The 20,290-nt window shown below is 41.9% G+C and overlaps 1 protein-coding gene across 2 annotated transcripts in view; it reads left to right on the top strand.

Moving 5' to 3' along the window:
- The window catches only part of GPC6 (glypican 6), a 1,150,448-nt gene that overhangs the window by 889,766 nt on the left and 240,392 nt on the right, over positions 1 to 20,290 (top strand). For both annotated transcript variants that reach the window (XM_005305012.5, XM_005305011.5), the window contains exon 4: positions 795 to 960. In XM_005305012.5, the coding sequence (XP_005305069.1) occupies positions 795 to 960 (166 nt within the window). The remainder of the gene's footprint in view (positions 1 to 794; positions 961 to 20,290) is intronic.

Below are 20,290 nucleotides of genomic sequence, written 5' to 3'. Positions count from 1 at the left end.
CCACATCCCTTTGTCTAGGGCAGGGCGCCTGAAGCCCTGGAACATATTTCCAGCACATATCTGTAATTTTTTATATGTTAACGGTACATGAATCACACAAGAATGTTAATGATCAGTGAGTTACTAGCTTTCCAATGATATATTAAAAGTCACCTTTTAAATAACTATCCTGAGATCAGTTGAGTTGGGGTTCACTGAGCTAGTCAGGTCAGCTGAGACTTGCTGCTAGATACCAGGGAGTGCCTTGCCCTCTGGCCCTGGCTGCTCTTAGGGTCACAACTGCCCTTCCGAGCTTTTTTTTTTTTTTTGGTTGCTTGAGATAATGCCAAAAAAATCTGAGTTTGGCATTTAAAGTGGTATTTGGAGAAAGCAATGTAGTTCTGAAAAGACAGACTGATATCCCATTTACACCTGAACAAATCTGAATATGCCTCCCATTGTGATCCTTCCTGTTAGAATCTTTCCCTTACCTTCCCACTTATTCTTTGGATTTCCCTTTGTTTTTCTTTATATTCGTGTAGACACTGTGCAGGAGATCTGGGACTGAATTACACTGACGTCAAAATGGGAATGTTGACATCTATGTTCTTGGAAATCACTGATGTCTGTGCCAAATTAAGATAATTGGCAGTAATTGATTAGTCACACAGGAGGGTATTAGTAAGGGTTAAGCTCCTGTCACAAACTGTCCTTTCTGTATCCACTGCCTGTGGAGCATCTCAGCTACATAGTATCTCATGGGATAGGAAATTGACTTCCTCCTTTTTCTTTTCTACCACCTTTAAACTCCACAGGTCAGTCCAACCCCAGGGTGCATCCGTGCACTAATGAAGATGTTATACTGCCCTTACTGCAGAGGACTTCCCACTGTGAAACCTTGCAACAACTACTGCCTCAACGTAATGAAGGGCTGCCTAGCAAATCAGGCCGATTTGGACACTGAGTGGAATCTGTTCATAGGTAAGAGGGGTTTAAATAATTGATGAAACAAGGAGATGATAGGAAATATCTGTGGCGCTTCGTGAAGAGTCCAGAAAAATACTACCATCAGCATTTACCAGCATGGGAAATAGAGCTTTAAGTCAAGCAGTAATTGAATCTCCTCTCACTTTTTAATCAAAGTTTCTGGTTTGTAGTAAGAAATTACTGTTCCGCCCCAGAGCTGTTCTTATTAAGTATATAAAGGTGTTGTGTGATGCTAAGGTTTCTGAACTGAATTATTAGAGGATATGCAAAGCATGTTGAAAAAGTTTTGGTTGAGGATGTGATAATAAGATGAACATGAAAGTGAGAGAAATAGTGTGTATTAACTATGTGCTTGCGGGCTGAGCACCTGTTAGCAAGGTGTATCCACCTTGACAGGATGGATACACCTACAACTCTGGCATTTCTTAATTCCAATACCATAAGGGGAAAGAGCTTTTAAAAGTTACAGTTGCAGCAAATAAACTATTAGTTCAATGCTTTGCATTAAAATCATAGAAGATTAGGGTTGGAAGAAACCTCAGGAAGTCCCAGGGGGAGGGATAGCTCAGTGGTTTGAGCATTGACCTGCTAAACCCAGGGTTGTGAATTCAATCCTTGAGGGGGCCATTTAGGGAACTGGGGTAAAAATCTGTCTGGGATCAGTCCTACTTTGAGCAGGGGGTTAGACTAGATGACCTCCTGAGGTCCCTTCCAACCCTCATATTCTGTGATTTTATGATCTAGTCCAACCCCCAGCCCAAAGCAAGTCCAACCCCACCTAAATCATCCCAGCCAGGGCTTTGTCAAGCCGGGCCTTAAAAACCTCTAAGGATGGAGATTCCACCACCTCCTTAGGTAACCCATTCCAGTGCTTTGACACCCTCCTAGTGATATAGTTTTCCTAATATCCAATGTAGATCTCCCCCATTGCAACTTGGTATGTGTTGATGTCTGCCTTTCCAATATGTAGAATGAAAAAATATCAAGTTCACAATCAGAATCTTAGAAGGAACAGGGTGGAAAACCATCATTTAAGGAAATGTGTGATTCCAATTTAATTCACACTTAGGGGAGTGTGTTTACAAAAAAACAAGTCTCCCTAACAACCAGCCAGAATTAAGGTACAAATAAAGGGCCCCAGCTTTCAAAAGGGTAACACTGAACCAAAAAAATGGTTTAGAAGAAAAGTGCATTTGATATTGTTCAGTGCTAGTACATTATTATGAGTTAGACAAAGCAAATAATAGTGTGGCAAGGCAAAAAAATAGGTAGATATTTCAACCTCTAATGAGCTTTTATCATTCTTCAGATGTCTAAACTAGATTGCTAGAAAACAGTGGTCCTAAAGCAAAAGACAAAACTTCTGAGTGTGACAAAAGAAAAGAAATTCTGCCTCGTGAATTTAGAGAGACAATACCCTGAGCAAACACATTTTTCCTCATTTTAAACTGAACTGGATGGTGTGAGATGGAAAGTTAGGCTCTGACTTGCAAACTGTTGAATGTGCATTCCACTTAGGAGTAGGGTGACCAGAGGGCAAGTTTGAAAAATTGGGACTGGGCTGGGGGTAATAGGTGCCTATATAAGAAAAAGCCCCCAAAATCAGTACTGTCCCTATAAAATTGGGACATCTGATCACCCTACTTAGGTGAGATGGCATAAAAAGTCGGGGAGGGGTGAAAATGGAGTAGAGAGTAGGCAGAATGAAAAAACAATACTGAAAGGATGATGATGACAATAATAAAGACTAGAGGGAGAATCTAATGAATAAATAATAGATGGGATCCACTTCTGCCAGTCTGATTTTTTTACATAGGACAAGATCATGACTCAGAATATGCAACCACGCTAGGAAGGGAGGTTTCTAAGATATGTCCCTTTACTCCCTTGGACTGCCCAATTGCATCATGGGAAACAGCATGGTAGAAAATGTAGCCTCTATAGGATCACTACTACCCCACTTGTGCAGATGACTGGGGAATAGGCAGGCCAGGATGAAGAGTGGGAGAAGTCAACTTACCAGCCAGACAAGTTAAAATAGAGTGGAAGGGGAAGTAATATGCACTTGGTAAAGATCTAGCACAGATTTTTACCCTTTGGAGCAAGAGAGGAATCACGGACCAAATTATGACTGCTGCTGGTCCCGTCCCTGGAGCAGTGCAAGTATGTACCACCTGTTACTCAGGACTTGTGGTAACCCGAAAATTTTGTTCAGGCGGAGAGATTTAGAGTTATTTCCTTAATACGTAATTGAAACGTCACTTAAAATGGAAAATGTCCTTAATTTTAAATTTAATTACTTGACTAAAAAACCCAGCAATCGCCACAATCACAAATGGAGTTAAATTGTGGGGTGGAGAAGGTGGGGGGCAGGAATCTGATAATTCAGCAAGCTCCCAAAACCAGATTGGCAACATTTCAAAATCTTGAATTCCACAAGGTTCACCAACCCCTTAAAAAAAAAAAAGGCCTGGCAGGAGCTAAAGACACTGGTGGGAAGAAAGGTTTAGAAATAGCTAAATGGTTTCCAGGGGTGAACATTACCTGGAAGAGGCTGGATGAAGAGCCAAAGACAAAGCCTAAGAGCCTCATCTTCTCCAACAAAGTGATGTGAATTGGTTGGAAATGCACTCCTCTTTATTGCCCAAATGAAAAATATTTAGTGTTTTTATCCTTTTAAACTAATACCGCTTTTAGATTGAAAATGAAGTTGTAATTAATGTAGACACTCATGAAAGCGAAGAGCTGAAAGTAAAGCTTTTTAGGACTTGATACTGGATTCTCTCTCTCTCTCTCTCTCTCTCTCATGCATTCATCTCAGTGAGGTAGGTGGGTAGGTGAGGGAAGAGAGCGATATTTGGAAAACGTATTCTGTTTTATCCCACTTTGCAAGATCCTTGAGAGCTTTGCTGAAGATGAAACTTCTTAACCCTTTCTTTTTGTGGGATTGTAATGCAGTGAGTTGCCTCTGCCAGACGGCTGTCGGGTGCTTTCTAATAGCACATGCAGTTCCCTTAGTGCTAAACACAACAAAACTTCTACTCACTGAATTAAAATGAACAGCAGCATTTTACAGCACCCGCTGAACTATGAAAGATTGAAAAGAATGCATGAGCAGTTTTTATGCCAGTTGTTAATGTTAGGAACCATGCACTAGGAAAAAAATAATTTTGTGCATTAACAGTCTCTGCTTAGGCAGATGTCCCAAATGTTAGTGCAAATTCATACACAAAAAGCCAGCTTTGCTCTTCTACTAGTTTTCATGTTGCAAGATCTTGCAAATGTTGATGGTTGGAGAAAACTCTCCAATGCATTTGTGACCAACGGGGCACCTTTTGTGGACAGGGCAGTAATTGCTAGTAATATCCCACAGCTATTTTGCTTGCCAAAATTCTGACACCAAAATTCTACAAATGAAGAAAGGAATTGGGCTCTTTGACAGGAGGATGTCACATGTTCCATCTAGCTTATAAATACAAAAGTTAAGGCAGAAATCACATTTATATAGCTGCAATAAATCCTACATCTACTTTAAAAGATTGGAAGATTCGGATAGCATCCCCGAAACATGATGCGTTCCGGAATTTTATAGACTGTGAAAATTAGTAAAAAGGGATGTAGCTGCAGCATTTTATTAATTTTTTTCTGCTTGTGTCACCTTAAGCTGTGTCCTTTTTATGCAACATTTTATTGCGTTATTTTTTTAAAGAATTACAAAATAAGAGCCAAATCTTGCCTTTTTTACTCCAACAGAAATCCTATGAAACTCAATGGGAAATTTTTCCTGAGAAAGGATTTAGTAAGGGACAAGAAGTTGTAGCTATGACTAACTGATGAAATAAATTCTATTTTCTGTTTGTCTAAATGACAGGGAAATGATATAGGGCCTCAGAGGTCACTTTAAAGTGTATCAGTCACATTAGCTTTTCAAATACTTGCTTTAAGGAAGTTTGATTTCCATGATGTGCCAGTTAGCAAGATTGCCCAAATTCTCATGCATTAAATCTGACAGGTGAAATACCAAAAGACAAAGTAATAAAACTGCACCAGGGTCTGTCCAATTGTCATCCAGAATAACACATTAGCTAGATTACGTAGATTAGATCAGGGGTGTCAAACAGTCTCTGTCAGAAGGGCAGATTGTATTTTTAATTATGTCGAATGGACTAGGGAATACACTCATGACTACATCCTTCCCTCCGTGCACAGAGAACTTCCTGCTATTGTCAATGAAGTTTGCTTAGAGATCAAGGTGTGTTGCTGTCCTGGAAGCACAGACTAGAACAGCGGTGGGCAAAGTTTTTGGCCCGAGGGCCACATCGGGGTTGCAAAATTGTATGGAGGGATGGGTAGGGAAGGCTGTGCCTCCCCAAACAGCATGGTCCCCGCCCCCTCCCACTTCCCGTCCCCTGACTGCCCGCCTCAAAACCCCCGACCCATCCAACCCCCCCCCCCACTGCTCCTTGTCCCCTGACCACCCTTCCCGGGACTCCCCAACCCTAACTGCTCCCCTGGGACCCCACCCCTTAACCAACCCCCCCTGCTCCCTGTTCCCTGACTGCCCCAACCCCTATCCACACCCCCGCCTCCTGACAGGCTTTCCAGGACTCCCACACTTATCCAACCCTCCCCCACCCCGTCTCCTGTCCCCTGACTGCCCCCCCAGAACCTCTGCCTCATCCAACCCCTTCGCTCCCTGTCCCCTGACTGCCCCCCCAGGATCCCCTGCCCTTTATCCAATGCCCCAGCCCCCTTACCATGCCGCTCAGAGCAGCAGGACTGGCAGCCGTGCCACTCGACCGGAGCCAGACCCGCTGCCCTGCAGGAGCGCACAGCCCCGCCGTCCACAGTGCTGCCTGCGCAGCAGCGTGGCCACAGGGGAGGGGGGACAGCAGGGGAGAGGCCGGGGGGCTAGCCTCCCCAGCCGGGAGCTTAAGAGCCGGGCCGGGTAGGACGGTCCTGCGAGCCGCAGTTTACCCACCTCTGGACTAGAAGGTATATCCCAGGAGGGACAGAGGTGTCTATGAAACACCTTTCTGTCTTCAAGACTTTGGGCTGCTCTGGGGACCAAGACAGACCTCCTCATAAATTGGAGCAGCCAGGACATACTCTAATTTAAAACAGCTTCCCAAGGGGGTACCTATGGTGTTCTTTGCAGTCTGCAGCAGCCCAGAACCTTTATAGTGGGGTACACTAAACAAAGTCAGTTTGCTATACATTATTTGAGTGACTGTCGGTGCGGTGGGTCTGTGCTGTTGCTGACTGCTCTAGTGATTGTGTTTGAAGAATCTGTCTTGTATTTTTCGTGGTGTTGATGTGGCAAAGATCCTCACCTTATGAAACCTATAGAAGGAAGTTTGGCATGAAATCTCAGTTCAGGTAACCCATTTTCTGTAAACATAACTACATCAGAAACATAACTATTCTTTCCAAATGGAAGCTTTTAGTGATCGGCAGTGAAAACTTAAAACCACTTTTATTTATTGCTTACAGAAACCCACAGGACTTAGACTCTGTACTCTGTCTGTTGTTTGTGCACTGTAAAGCACAGGGATAAATACATCCCCTTTAAGCTGCTAGAAACGATTCAAATCTTCCTATCTGGTTTTTATACTAGCTCATCACCATGATATTTGTGCTCCTTTTTCAATCATGAAAAATGCATACTGTAATTCTGATAATAATCCTCTACAGCTTCCTTTACTCTGCAGATAATATTTCCGTAAACAAGCAGAGCCATAGCTGTACAAGCAGCTGGAATACTTGTAGGTGGGCATGTGGAACCTAAGCTCATATCAGAAGTTTACTGAGGAAGAAATGGGAAAAGGAACCCAAAAGAAAAGCTTCCTGGTTTTGTTTGTGTGTGTGTGTTTTGTTCATTTCCTGTAATGCACAGCTTATGCAGCTCATCTACATCCCGACTGCATTGTGGGGAAAAGACTGTGAATCCAATGTGACTATCAGTAGAAAAATTGCTTCTGCTGTTGCACATGTTAATAAGCTGAAAAAAATTATGGATGGGAACAGCCCTGGTTTCCTGGCATTTGAGGTCCTATTTTTAATGTAAATCCATTGGGGCCATATTTTTGTTGACATTTATCACATCTTGGTACCTCTCTGGAATGGTGGGAGAAATGCCTCCCACATGCTTCAATGGGTGGGGGAACTCGGTGGGGGGGGGCTGTTGGTGAAAGGGAACAGTTCCATCAGTGAGGTCGGGAGACATTCACTGAGGGACTCTAGGTAGCTCTTTTCCTCCTTGAAGTCTCTGGCAACCATTTGCCAGCATTCCCCAGCTCCCAGGATTTAACCTGGAATGGGGGTCCATGTGGAGCCTCTTTTGGTTCCATTCTGCCCTACCTACCCTGAACAAGGAATGGGAATCCAGACAGACAGATGTTGCAGGTCTATTTAGCATCCAATTGGGGGTTAGGAAGGAATTTTTTCTCCTATGAGCCAATTAGCAGAGGACCAGGGAATTTTTCACCTTTCTTGTGGCACCTTCAAACCCCAGTAAGTTAAGTAGGAATGTGCTTGGTACCTAACTGAGGTACTTGGCTGAGTTGTTTGTCACAACTTGTGGCCAGTTTCCAGGGAGTTTAAAAGGGTGAAATAAACAGTTCCCAGAGGTAAAAGACCTGGGATTTTGATGATGAGCCTTGGGCTCATGGGAAAGGGTGAGACCCTGTGGCCCTCATGGGCTGAGGTCCTCACCATTCTGCAACCTCTGTCCCCTTTGCACAGGGGGTAGGTGTTAGGACTCAGAGAGAACTGAGTCCTGGGGCATAGGCTGAGGAGAGCTTACTCTGGGTTACGGGTTGTCTGGTAAGGAGCCCTGTAAACTCCTCCTAGAACCAATTAAATGCCTGGTGTTGGAGATTATATGTGATGGGTTTGCCCCTCCCTGTGTGAGTGTTTAATAAAAGTTGCAGCCTGCCACTTAAAATCCATCCATGTGTTTGTCCTCGTGTTGTCCCTGTGTCCGCATCAGTGAGGCAGGGATATCATTAACAGTGCAGGAGCTCAGCAGTCTTGTGCAATCTGCATTCCCCCTACTTCAATATAATTTATTTTAAAACTAATTCAGATTGTTTTATAAATCTGTTCTTGTTTAAATGGAAATATGTGATTAAGCAACAGATTTTTGCGGGATGTCCTTTCCAAGTCCACACAAAAATGCTTGTCAACATTTGGAATAAAGTAGAGGGGCAGGAACCATGTCACTGTGTGTATAGCAACTAGCACAATGGGGCCCTTATTTTGATAAGAGTATTTGGGTGCTAATGCAATATGAGTGTTTAACACTAATACTCCACAACTCTAGAAGGGAACCCTAAAAGCAAAATGGTGGGCTTTGAATTCAAACTCTTTTCCTCACTGCCCACCTCTTCCTATCATCTTACACTGAAGTGAAATGACTGGTTAGCACTCAGCAGCTCAGCTTAGAGAGTGCTGCATAGAATGGCCAACTACTCTGAGTTTGTGCTGTGGAGGTGTTGGAGAAGCTGTTGTGGCACTGCCCTTCAAAAAGTTATGAGTAAGCTCTGGGGCTTTACATAAAACATCATTAGAAATGAGAGAATAAGTTCATTATTTATTACCCTAAGTCTGCATGATTCAGGCATTATTAAGCTGCACTCTTCCTTGCCCATATCTAAACTCTCTGAGGAATCCAATAAGCAGAACTTCTTTCTGTTCCAGATTGCTCTGTATATCATCACTTCAGAAGAATTTGACGTTCAGTAAAAGAAGTGATCTCATAAGTAATAAGTTATTCAGATGTCAAAAAAGTTACTGCCATGTAGTTATATTTAATAGGAGATATAGTTAATAACACATGATTCACTCATATTATATTCCATATGTTTTTCTCCTTTCTGAAGTGATGGAAGGTTTATGGGGGAAAAAAACTGCTGTTTTCATTAAATTAAAGCCATTGAACCATATTCAATAGAGGCATCCCTAGAGCAGGCATTAGACAAGAAGGTTTAGTCTATCCGCACTCCCAGTATCCCAGTTACAAAATGAAACAACTCTTTCCTTAACTGAAAAGCCTATAAAAGAGGATTCCCCGAATTCAAAATGTCTTAAACCAAAAATATGTGCTGCTTCTGCAGCAGCAGCAACCTCCTATAATGCTGTTTTATAAAATCCTTCAATTTCTCTCAATAGATGAACTGCAGGACAAAGAGAGGAGTTATAATCCTGAGTGGAAACTGTTTATAGATAGCACATACAAGCATAATTTGATTTTGAACCAAAATCTAGTTTTGGATTGGTGTTTAGCTGTAATTGGCCAAACCAAAATCCCAGCTTCCAACAATTCCAATCTTTGTAGAATTTACCCATTTCTAATATCTAGTGGGGATCTAGTTAACCAAACCAGTTTGTAAACATCATTCCCTTCTTACTCTAATAGGTTAATGATCTATGTACTTAGTTGTTTCCTTTGGTTAATCTAAGGAGTAAATGTGTTATGGGGAGAAATGGTTTTAAGTGTGTGTGAAATTTTGCAGAATTCTAAACTACTACAGTTTTATGAGGTGATAGTACTTTGACTCATTTTACCTGTACCAGGAATTTCAGGGCCTTGTCCCTCCTCTTCCACAAAGTCCCTGCCTTCAGCCAATCCGGTGCTGGGCCAGGAGACCAGGCTCCTCCACCTGCCCAGGGTGGAGAGGCCCATGTCCTCAACCCCTGGTTCCCCAGCCGAGGGCAGGTGGAGGGTCCGTGGCTCCCACAGCAGCCTGCACAGCTCTTAACCTGACCTGGTTCCAGCTTCTGGCATGACCTGAGGGCCTTGGGGGCCGAAGAACTGCAGCTTGGCCATGGCAAGAGCCATCCAGGCAGCTGTGGGGAACCATGGACCTTCCATCTGCCCTGGGTGGGGAGCGGGGCTAGGGACTGCTCTCAGGGTCCCCCCACCTCGGGCAGGTGGAGGGTCCAGGGCTCCCCACAGCTGCCCAGGCTCCCCGAGGCACTCTTACTCAGGCCAGGCTCCAGCTTCCGGCCTGGCCAGGGGGAGAGGCCTGGGGCAGAAGAGGAGGGGCAGGGGGCCGGGCCCATAATGAAAAGTTGCCCGTCCACTTTCAAAAGTGGGAGGGCCATTGTCCTGTGGCCCCCCTATTCCAGCGCCCCTGCCAGGAATATATAAAGGAGCACGTTGGGCCCAACTTTAGACAAATGGATATAATACCTAGAGTGAAATAAGCACAGTTTTGAGCAATAGAAAGTATTTCTTTGAAATACTACTATGGTATTTCATGGAAATTTTGTCAGCAGCACTCCACTGGGGAGGGATAAGTAATCACTATAAATAAATAAACTTGCCATACTGTTTGCATTTAATGTAGGGTAACATTTTACTTGGACACAAGAGCACTACTCTATCTCTTTTGCTCGATAAGCATATCCCCACATGCACCAAAATTTGGCTGCCTTACTTTTTTGATAAATTTCACATTACCTAACATTTTCAGAAAATTCTGTATGTTGTGCAAATACTCCTGTCTCTGCTGGAAAATATTTTGATGCAATAATTAGATCTTTGGCCCAAAGCTATACTCCGTGTTTTGCTGCAAGGCTGATGTGTTTGGAGACGGTATGCTGTCCGGCATGGGAGCATATGGATGGGGAAGGTCTTTTTTGGCACTGGACTATTTTAATTGTCTTAGTGTACTTATTGGCATATTTTAGAAATTTGACTAAATAAATATGAATCTGGTTTAACACAGTAGAAGTAATGGAATTTGATGGTTTGTTATACTAAACATTTCAGTTGTCCTTAGTTTTGTGTTAAGAAATACAGGGTCAAATGCTGCTCTGAGCTAATGTGGTTACTGTAACTGAGTAATAGAGTATCGGGGGTAGCCGTTTTCGTCTGTATCCACAAAAACAACGAGGAGTCTGGTGGCACCTTAAAGCCTAACATTTATTTGGGCATAAGCTTTCATGGGTAAAAAACCCACTTCTTCAGATGCATGGAGTGAAAAGTACAGATGCAGGCATTATTATACTAACACGTGAAGAGAAGGGAGTTACCTCACAAGTGGAGAACCAGTGTTGACAGGGCCAATTCAATCAGGGTGGATGTGGTCCACTCCCAATAATTGATGAGGAGGTGTCAATTCCAGGAGAGGTAGAGTTGCTTTTGGAGTGAGCCAGCCACTCCCAGTTTCTATTCAAGCCCAAATTAATGGTGTTAAATTTGAAATGAATTTTAGTTCTGCAGTTTTTCTTTGAAGTCTGTTTCTGAAATGTTTTTGTTCAAGTATGGCTACTTTTAAATCTGTTATAGAATGTCCAGGAAGATTGAAGTGTTCTCCTACTTGCTTTTGTATGTTACCATTCCTGATGTCTGATTTGTGTCCATTTATTCTTTTACGTAGAGACAGTCTGGTTTGGCCAATGTACATGGCAGAGGGGCATTGCTGGCACGTGATGGCATATATCACATTAGTAGGTGTGCAGGTGAATGAGTCCCTGATGGTGTGGCTGATGTGGTTGGGTCCTCTGATGGTGTCACTGGAGTAGATATGGGGACAGAGTAGGCAATGAGGTTTGTTACAGGGATTGGTTCCTGGGTTAGTGTTTCTGTGGTGTGGTGTGTAGTTGCTGGTGAGTATTTGCTTCAGGTTGGGGGCCTGTCTGTAAGCGAGGACTGGCCTTCCTCCCAAGGTCAAAATGTGTTTGCTTTATTCATATTTCAGTAGTTGCAACTATAGTAATTTTGTCTTTTACCACTTTCTTATATCAATCTCTTTAACACTGCAATATTTAGGTATATTAGGATTTTCATTGTAAGCAAACGCACATATTTATTAGGGGTTTATATAACACTGCTCTAAAGCCAAAATGCTTCTGAAATAAATGTAGTCAAACTTTACTAATTCTGGGTCACTGAGAATGAAAATGATGCTTAAAATTGTTGATTGGCTCTAGTTTTCAAGATATGCTATTGGGTCAGTATATACGACCCTTGACTTGGAAATGGCGGAGGATAAGTGAGTTATAAAGGGAAGGGAATCTCAATTTAAACCAGAAATGACTAAAATACATCTTTGACTGGATCTATGAATAAATCTATGACTGGGTTTGGACAGTACTTGCTTTTTAGGCAAAACAACGAATGATGCAATCTGAAGCTGGTATTGCGTCATACATGATATGAATTGCATCATGTTATTCCTAGAAGTCATGGATGATGCAATCATAATGAAGCTTACATCACTCTGCTGAACAAATTGCCCTATATCAGCTCTAGAAATCATACAGTGTCGTGCTCTCTTATTTGTCAGTGTTTGATTTTGCAAAGGGACACATTTCTGTTTAGCCAAAGTGAGCAGAGATGCCTCGTACTTGTGTGAACAGTGCAGATAACTTCTGCTATGTTTGTGGCGAAGTGACTTTTGCATCACAAAAGCGCAGTATAACCACTATGGTTAAGAAAGCCTATCACCTTTATTTTGGCTGCAAAATTGGAGATCAGGACAGGAGGTGGGCCCCACACATATGCTGCAACACTTGTGCAACAAATCTTCGCCAGTGGTTGAACAGGAAAAGGAAATCTATGCCTTTTGCAGTGCCAATGATTTGGTGAGAGCCAACAGATCATACCAGCAATTGTTACTTCTGCATGGTGCCTCCAGTTGGGAAAGGTGTGTCAAAGAAGAAAAAGTGGACTGTGCAGTATCCAAACATTCCATCAGCTATACACCCAGTACCCCACGGAGAAGGACTGCCGGTTCCTGATGCATCAGAATCATTCTCACTTGAGTCAGACGAGGAAGAGGATGAAACTTCTGGTCCTGAACCATCAATGTCACAGGACCCACATTTTCTCCCATCCTCCTCCTCCTCTGAACCACACCTCATAACACAAGGTGAACTGAATGACCTTGTCAGGGATTTGGAACTACCCAAGAGTAAGGCAGAGCTGTTGGGCTCCAGACTACAGCAGTGGAATCTCCTGGCAGGTGATGTTAGGGTTTCCATGTTCCGTGACCGTCAAAAGGATCTTGTCCCATTCTTCTTCATGGAAGGTGATCTTGTAGCCTGCAACAACATTGATGGTGTGATGGCAGCCCTCAACATCATTCATGATCCAGATGAGTGGAGACTGTTCATTGATTCATCGAAGACGAGTCTTAAAGCTGTTTTACTGCATAATGGCAATGTTTTGCTATCAATTCCGCTTGGTCATGCAGTCCATATGAAGGAAACCTATGACAACATGAAACAACTTTTGAGGTGCATAAACTATGACCAACATCAGTGGCAGCTTTGTGGCAATTTGAAGGTTGTTGCTCTCTTGCTTGGTCTGCAGACTGGATACACAAAGTACTGCTGTTTTCTCTGCGAATGGGATAGTCGTGCAAGAGATTCCCACTACATCAAGAAAGATTGGCCACTCTGCTGACAGTCATTGGAGCCTGGGAGGAAAAATGTTCAGCATCCACCACTTGTTGAATCAAGGAAGATTTTGTTACCACCCTTACACATCAAGCTGGGTCTGATGAAGAACTTTGTCAAGGCCATTGACAAAACACAAGCAGCTTTCAAGTACCTCCGTGGAAAATTTCCAAGGTTAAGTGAAGCTAAGATAAAGAAAGGTGTCTTTGTTGGTCCTCAGATTCGTGAACTTCTTCGAGATGATGCATTTGACCATGCACTGCGTGGCAAGGAAAAGACGGCATGGAAAGCCTTCCAGTTAGTGGCAATACATTTTCTTAGAAACAACAAGGCAGACCACTACAAGTTGTTGGTGGAAAACCTCCTCAAGGCATACAAAAGCCTTGGTTGCAACATGTCACTAAAGATACATTTTTTGCACTCTCATCTAGATTTTTTTTCACCGAACTGCGGAGCAGTGAGCGACGAGCACGGCGAGCGATTTCACCAGGACATTGCAACAATGGAGAAACGCTATCAGGGCAAATGGAGCCCATCAATGCTTGCAGACTATTGCTGGACAGTGACAAGAGATGCTCCATTTAATGAATACAAGAGACAAGCCAAGAAGCGCCGAGTAGACACTGAATAGGACTAAACTATGTACATAATAGTTTTTTGCCTTTTGTTTCATAATAAATTTTATTTATATAACCCTTTTGCTGATTTTTAAAGTGTTACATAAACAGGACAGGTGAAATATTATCATGTAAAGCAACCATAAACACATGAAAAGACCTAGGTTTACAATTTGATTAAAACTCTACCATCTACACAATATACATAGACATAAAATGTAAAAACTTAAATATTTTAGAAACAGTAGCCAATCAGTTGTTTTAATTGTCATATTCGAATTCAGCACATCAAAATACATAATAAATAGCACATTTTATCTCTGAAGCAGACGACTTCTCAAAAATTGTAGACCAGTGATGCATATATATCAATAAATTCCCCGCAATGAAACATGGGGTCAGATCTTCAGTTGGTATAAATCATATTGTAGCAATGAAATAATGCTAATTTACATCAGATAAGAATCTGATCCCACTGATATTCAAAGTCTCTACAAAGAAAGGAATTTATTTCCAAAATAAAGTTGGTCAAGCTGTTTCTGTCTCATGGTTGATCAAAGCAAAGTAATTTTTCTGATATCAGCTTTTCCCCCTAACATCTAGGGGGGGGGGGAAGTATTTTTTAAAAAAAATCTTGATATTTCATTTTCACTTGGGAGCAAATTCTGCTATTTTGAAATTTTCCACATCTATCTTTTGGCCAACACTTGGCCAACTTTCAGCATACTAAGGATACGTTTCTTTGCACAACCTAAAACAACCATTTAAATCAAAATGGCTAAAGCAGGAGTGCTTCATATCAAAAGAAGCAGTTAGATCAGTAAGATTTTTTTTTAAAGCAGTTTCTTTCCTGCACTGGTATTGGCTCAGCTTTTGTAGCTTTCAGTAGCATTTTACCCAGAGATAGGCATCTTTTATCTCCCTCCCGCTTCCCAAAGTGTAGGTGGAAGTTTCTTATGTAGCACAGCTTCAAAAGCCTATAAGATTTTTAAATAGGCACTCATTCAAGGACTCCATAGTTTACTACTGACTGCCTTATAATGGCATGGTGTTGTGATAATATGGTTAAATGCTGTGACTTAGTACAAAGGAATGAAACATGTGGTTCAGCTTGATTATAGTATATGGCCATCAGTAATAACAGATGGTATTAGTCATAGACCAATGCAAATACTATAATCACTAACTGTAGGCAGGTGGCAATAGGTAATCAGAGCATCACATTTCTAGAGGCACTTTCTTGTGAATTATTATTTTTAGGTGCATTATTTCCAGGTGTATTTTCATGAGTGTTGGTTTGCTCTGACATATAAACACAATCTACTTAATACTGATATGTTCACAACAAAGAGGATATTTAGATGCTGAAATATGGTTCCTGTTTGATAGGCTAGTGCTACAAAATTTTTATCTAGATCTGTTTATTTGAACCTGAAGTGTAATCAGCTCTGGGAGAGGGGGTTGAATCACCATTTCCAGATAACAAGATTTCAGACTCTGAAATCTTTTTTCATTGGTTGCATTTTAATTATCTAAAAAAGTTTATCTGATCCAAAATTATCCTATAAGGTTTGATTTGTTGTGCACAAGTACAACTCAGTTAAAATGCATTAGTTTCTTTGGTAAGCCCTGTGTATCTACCAGATGGAAAGTGACATATACGCATAAGGCTTCATCATTCCTATATCTCTAGGTCTTAAAAAAAAAAAAAAAAAAAAACCCACCACGCGCTTATATTTATAAGGGTCTCCAAAATGAAAATATATGCTCTTTAGGTAAAACATTTACATTTTACTTGTGTGCATAGCAGCCATTTACTAGCTCCCAAAATATTTATTTTCTATATTGAGTTTCTTTTTATGGTTGATCCACTCTGTTTCAAAGCTGTTCAATTTATACAGCCAGTAAATTACTTTTCCATAATTGCTGTAATTACAGCTCTCCTCATATGCTCATGCTTATTTCTCAGGATTCTGTTACAGTTAAACATTTTGGTAACACAAACATCATGTTTATTTAGAAGATAACCCAAAGTGTTTCTCTAATTAAAAATATATCAGGGAAACTGTCTGCATTTGAAGTAATTTGATATTATTGTGCTTTAAAAGACTCTATAACACACTAGCTATACAGGAAGATGTTACATATGTTGATACAGTTACTAGTTAGTAACATGCTCATTTAAAAGCCCCCAATATCCCAATCTCTGTTCTCCAGCCTCCAGGTCTCCTATCTACTATATTTTCCTAATGCTTTTTCCCTGAAAAGAAAGAAGTTCACCAGTTTAAAACACAACTATTAAGAAGATGCATGAATAACAAGTTTTGTTTGTAGAAGCAGTAATAGTCCACTAGAAAAAGAGTAAGAAACCACTGAGTACAATTTTGTTGGTGACGATGCTCAGCAGTAATTAGTTTTCGATGCCTTTTACCAATGCTCTTGCTTCACTTTCTCTGCCTGTGTAGATCATGGAAACTTGTGACTATATTTCTATTTTCTTTACATAAATATCTCAAAGACAGAAGAGGAGACGAGGATGCTCACCACAACTCAGAGCTCCCATTTTCCTGTAAGCTTGGTGTGATACTTGGGCCTTAAAAGTTCTTCTTCCTCACATCTCAGTGGCTTCCAATCCATTTATTGCCACCTCTACAATTTTTCCCAACTGACACCACTTCCTTGACTCCACTGAAATCCTCATTTGTTTCATCACTTGCTGTAGCAGGGTGGTCACCCCGCTCCTGCCCTGAAGGGCTTAAAACAGCCCTGGGAGAGGGCTGTGGCAGGGTAAAAGCTAGGCTGATTGGGGGAAGCAGCCACAGGTGGGGCCACGCCCCAATCAGACCACAGTTGGCCCTATAAGAAGGCTGAGGGCCAGAGTCTAAGAGACACTTTCTCTAGCTCCCTAGAGAGAGAGGGACCTGGCTGCCTAGGAAGCTGAGGAGGGTACCTAGGGTGGAGCAATACTGGGGAAGGGCAGAGGGAGCTGGGGAGCTCCAGGTTGCAGGCCGAGTTAAGAGCCCACGAAAGGGTACTAGGGCTGCAGAGGGGTAGCCCAGGAATAGGCAGAGGCAGCTGGTCCAATCCCCTTTGCTGATGATGAGTGGTTTACAGACTGCAGTCTGCTCCAGGGAGCGGGGGCTAGATGATGACTGGCAGTAGCCACTGAGGCAAGGTGGGGATAGAGGGTTGGGGGTTCCCTGGGGAGGGGAGACCCAGAGACTGCGGAGGTACTTCAGAGGGCAGAACGCCAAGGTAGAGGGGCACCAGGGTCCGGGAGGGACACAGAGGCCAGCAGCAGGCAAGACATCAGCTGGCAAAGGGCGCTCTGGAGCTGGAAAAGAGCTAATTCCCTGGACAACCAGCAGGAGGTGCCGTGCTGGTGAGTCTTCGCCACACACTTGTGTATGTTACTCCATATTCCTTTCATTTGGCCTTCTGAAGTCTTAGTTTACGCTGAGCACTGTGGCCCGCCTTTTCATGTATACAAAGAAACACAACTATATCCTCAAAATGTCATTCATTTCTGGATCTAAGTCAAAGCTCACCTCTTGAAGAACTTGCCATGGATTTACTTGAACTTATGTCACAGACCTTCTCTCTCCGTAGTACCTCTCCACTCTATGCAATGCTTTAGGATTTATTTTTAAATATTTCTCCTTTACAGTGTTTCTATTAGTAGGTGAACTAAAGAAACTCTTAAGTACAAATAACCGCCCCCCCCCCAAAAAAGATCACAATGAAGAAACTATTTCATTCAAACACAGTACAAACAACAAAAACAAAACAACGCACCAACAACAACAACCAAGCAACCAAAATTCAGTCAAACTAACCAGCCCAACTCAATATTAGAAATTGGCCCGTATAGTCAGTGCAACATGCCAGTATAAACAAATCCCTCATCATTCCCGATATCTCCATTCTCCCCCTGCCACCAATCTGCTAAACTGTCTGGGAAAAAAATCAAATGGGCTTTGGAGAGTTTTCTGGGCATCAAGTGGTTCAAACTATTTTGGATTAAGTAGTGTGTGAACCCAGTTGAAAAACCCTCATGAAACGTCATGTTTAAGTTCTGTAATTATTGTTGGGTTGCTCCCATTTAAGTTCTGTAATTATTGTTGGGTTGCTCTGGCTGGAGAGAGAATGACAAGAAGAGGAAGAGCTGCCTTTTGCTCATTAATAGTGGACAAACTTCTGCTATAGTATTCAAAACAGTTGAAAAATAAGACAAAAATTGCTTACTCTAGTGAACAGAAAGGTTTTTGCTTCAGTTTTCTATTTCTACTTGTCTGAATAGGCAGATATTTGCAATCCACAAAAGTCTATTAAAATCACTTTAAAATACAACTAGCTTCCATGTTACACTTGTTGAAAATTTCCCAAACTATTAATTATGGTAGGTTGTAACAGAGCTTTGTATTTTTTTTTAAACAAAATATATCCCAAAGTGTTTTCCTTAGTTAAATAATGTAAGACACTATATGGTAAAAATTACAGACAGCAATGATGGGGTTATTTTATAGTGAGTAAATAAAAACATTCATTCATAAAGCCAATAATGGAAGGTAAATTGGGGTTAGAAATTGAGAGGCATAAATAAGAACATATGTATTCAGATGAGATTTGTAAACAGAACTCATGAGGTGGCAAAATATAAAAAGCTATTGTAAATGGCAGATGATGTTGAGGACTAGACTCTCTCAACACAGTGAAGGGACAGAAATCAGTCTGTTCCTGGATAATGGAAGAGAACAGTGAGAAATGGAGACCCTGGAAGATAGAGTGAGCTGTTAAGGTCACCCCGGTGTAGAGGCGTGGGGTATAACTGTTGCCATTCCAGCAGGACCCGGGGGAAGGAAGTGTGACTTGGAGGATCACAATTCTTTCCTTGCACCCAAGGGAAAGGAAGGCCTGGTCTACACTTAAAAATTAGATCAACCTAGCTATGTCACTCAGGGCAGTGAAAAATCTCAGTGCCATAATTATGTCAACTTAACTCCCATTGTAGATGCAGCAAGGTCAATGGAAACATTATTCTGTTGACCTAACTACCACCTTTCAGAGAGATGGATTAGCTACAACAAACAGAAAAACCCCTTCCATCAAGGTGGAAAACATCTACACTATGGCATTACAGTGGTACGGCTGCACCACAGTAGCTGTGCCCTGTACCATAGACATACCCAAATTTCCTATAGACCTTTATTTTGTGCATGTTACTTACCTACTTTCAGCTGGTCAGAATGTTGTGGAGGCAGAGGAAAAACTCCATCCACTCAGCACATGTTATTGTTGGGAGATTGAATATTCAGTCCCTGCTCTCCCCTGTAGCCCTTAGCCAAGGTATGGAGATCACTAATGCATCCATGCAAAGGGATTAGCTGGGAGGGTGGGGGCTTACTCCCCTATGCAACTGTAGTATGTTGGGCCACAATATGGTCATGAGAGACAATCAGTTAAGAAAACTAGATCAAGTCCCTAGATGGTGATTTTGACCTGAATCCTGAAGCAAATGGGAAGATAGAGGCACTGTTTGGTGGTGGTGGTGGTGATATAGTGTCTCTTTGTATGTTTTAGAAGGTTGCCAGCACTCGCTAGTCTGAAGACCTGTGACGTGGAAAGGCCACAGTCTTTGCAGGATTATTAATCAAAGCGAAAGTGAATTTCTAAAATAAAGGTGGTATAAAGGCACAGAGGAATTGCTGTAGCGATAGATACAAGAAATATGAAGAAGGCCATCTACACACATAGGGAGGGTGGGAGGAACAGAGTTCAGGGTCAAAGATCATGCCAAAGTGAGTCAAGGAGGCAAATTGTAGATGCAGAATATTATTTGGAATCTGTTGTTCAGACTGTAAGCTCTTGGGGCAAGGACTGTGCCCTCTAATATGGTTGTAAATCATCTGGCACATTTTGGCTGTTCTTGGAATAAAATTATCATGAGAAAAATGATCAGCACTCATAGCCACTCAACGGTGTCGGAAACTCCAGCTGCATATCAGCGTCCCACCACTGCACATACCTTGTTGTGCCTTCTTTCTAAAGTCTGATCGCAATAAATTTGAATAGATGAAACTTGTGGAAAAAAGGGACTGCTCAGATACTTCAACGTTGGTCAGATTCATAAGAGTCAGTGAATGGTTTTCTCAAGGCCTTCAATCTCTGTAATGGAATTTTACTGAAGATTGATTACACTGCCTTAATAATTAGGTCTTAATGAGCAGTTTACCTTTGATAAATAGTATTGCTAAAAACTACTGTGTTCCTGTTGTAAGCTAATAAAGTTGAAGTGC

The sequence above is a fragment of the Chrysemys picta genome, chromosome 1 (assembly GCF_011386835.1).
Source record: "Chrysemys picta bellii isolate R12L10 chromosome 1, ASM1138683v2, whole genome shotgun sequence".
Classification (NCBI taxonomy): Eukaryota; Metazoa; Chordata; order Testudines; family Emydidae; genus Chrysemys; species Chrysemys picta.
The sequence above is the reverse complement of the archived record's forward strand: the minus strand, read 5'-3'. Positions and strand labels throughout refer to the sequence as shown.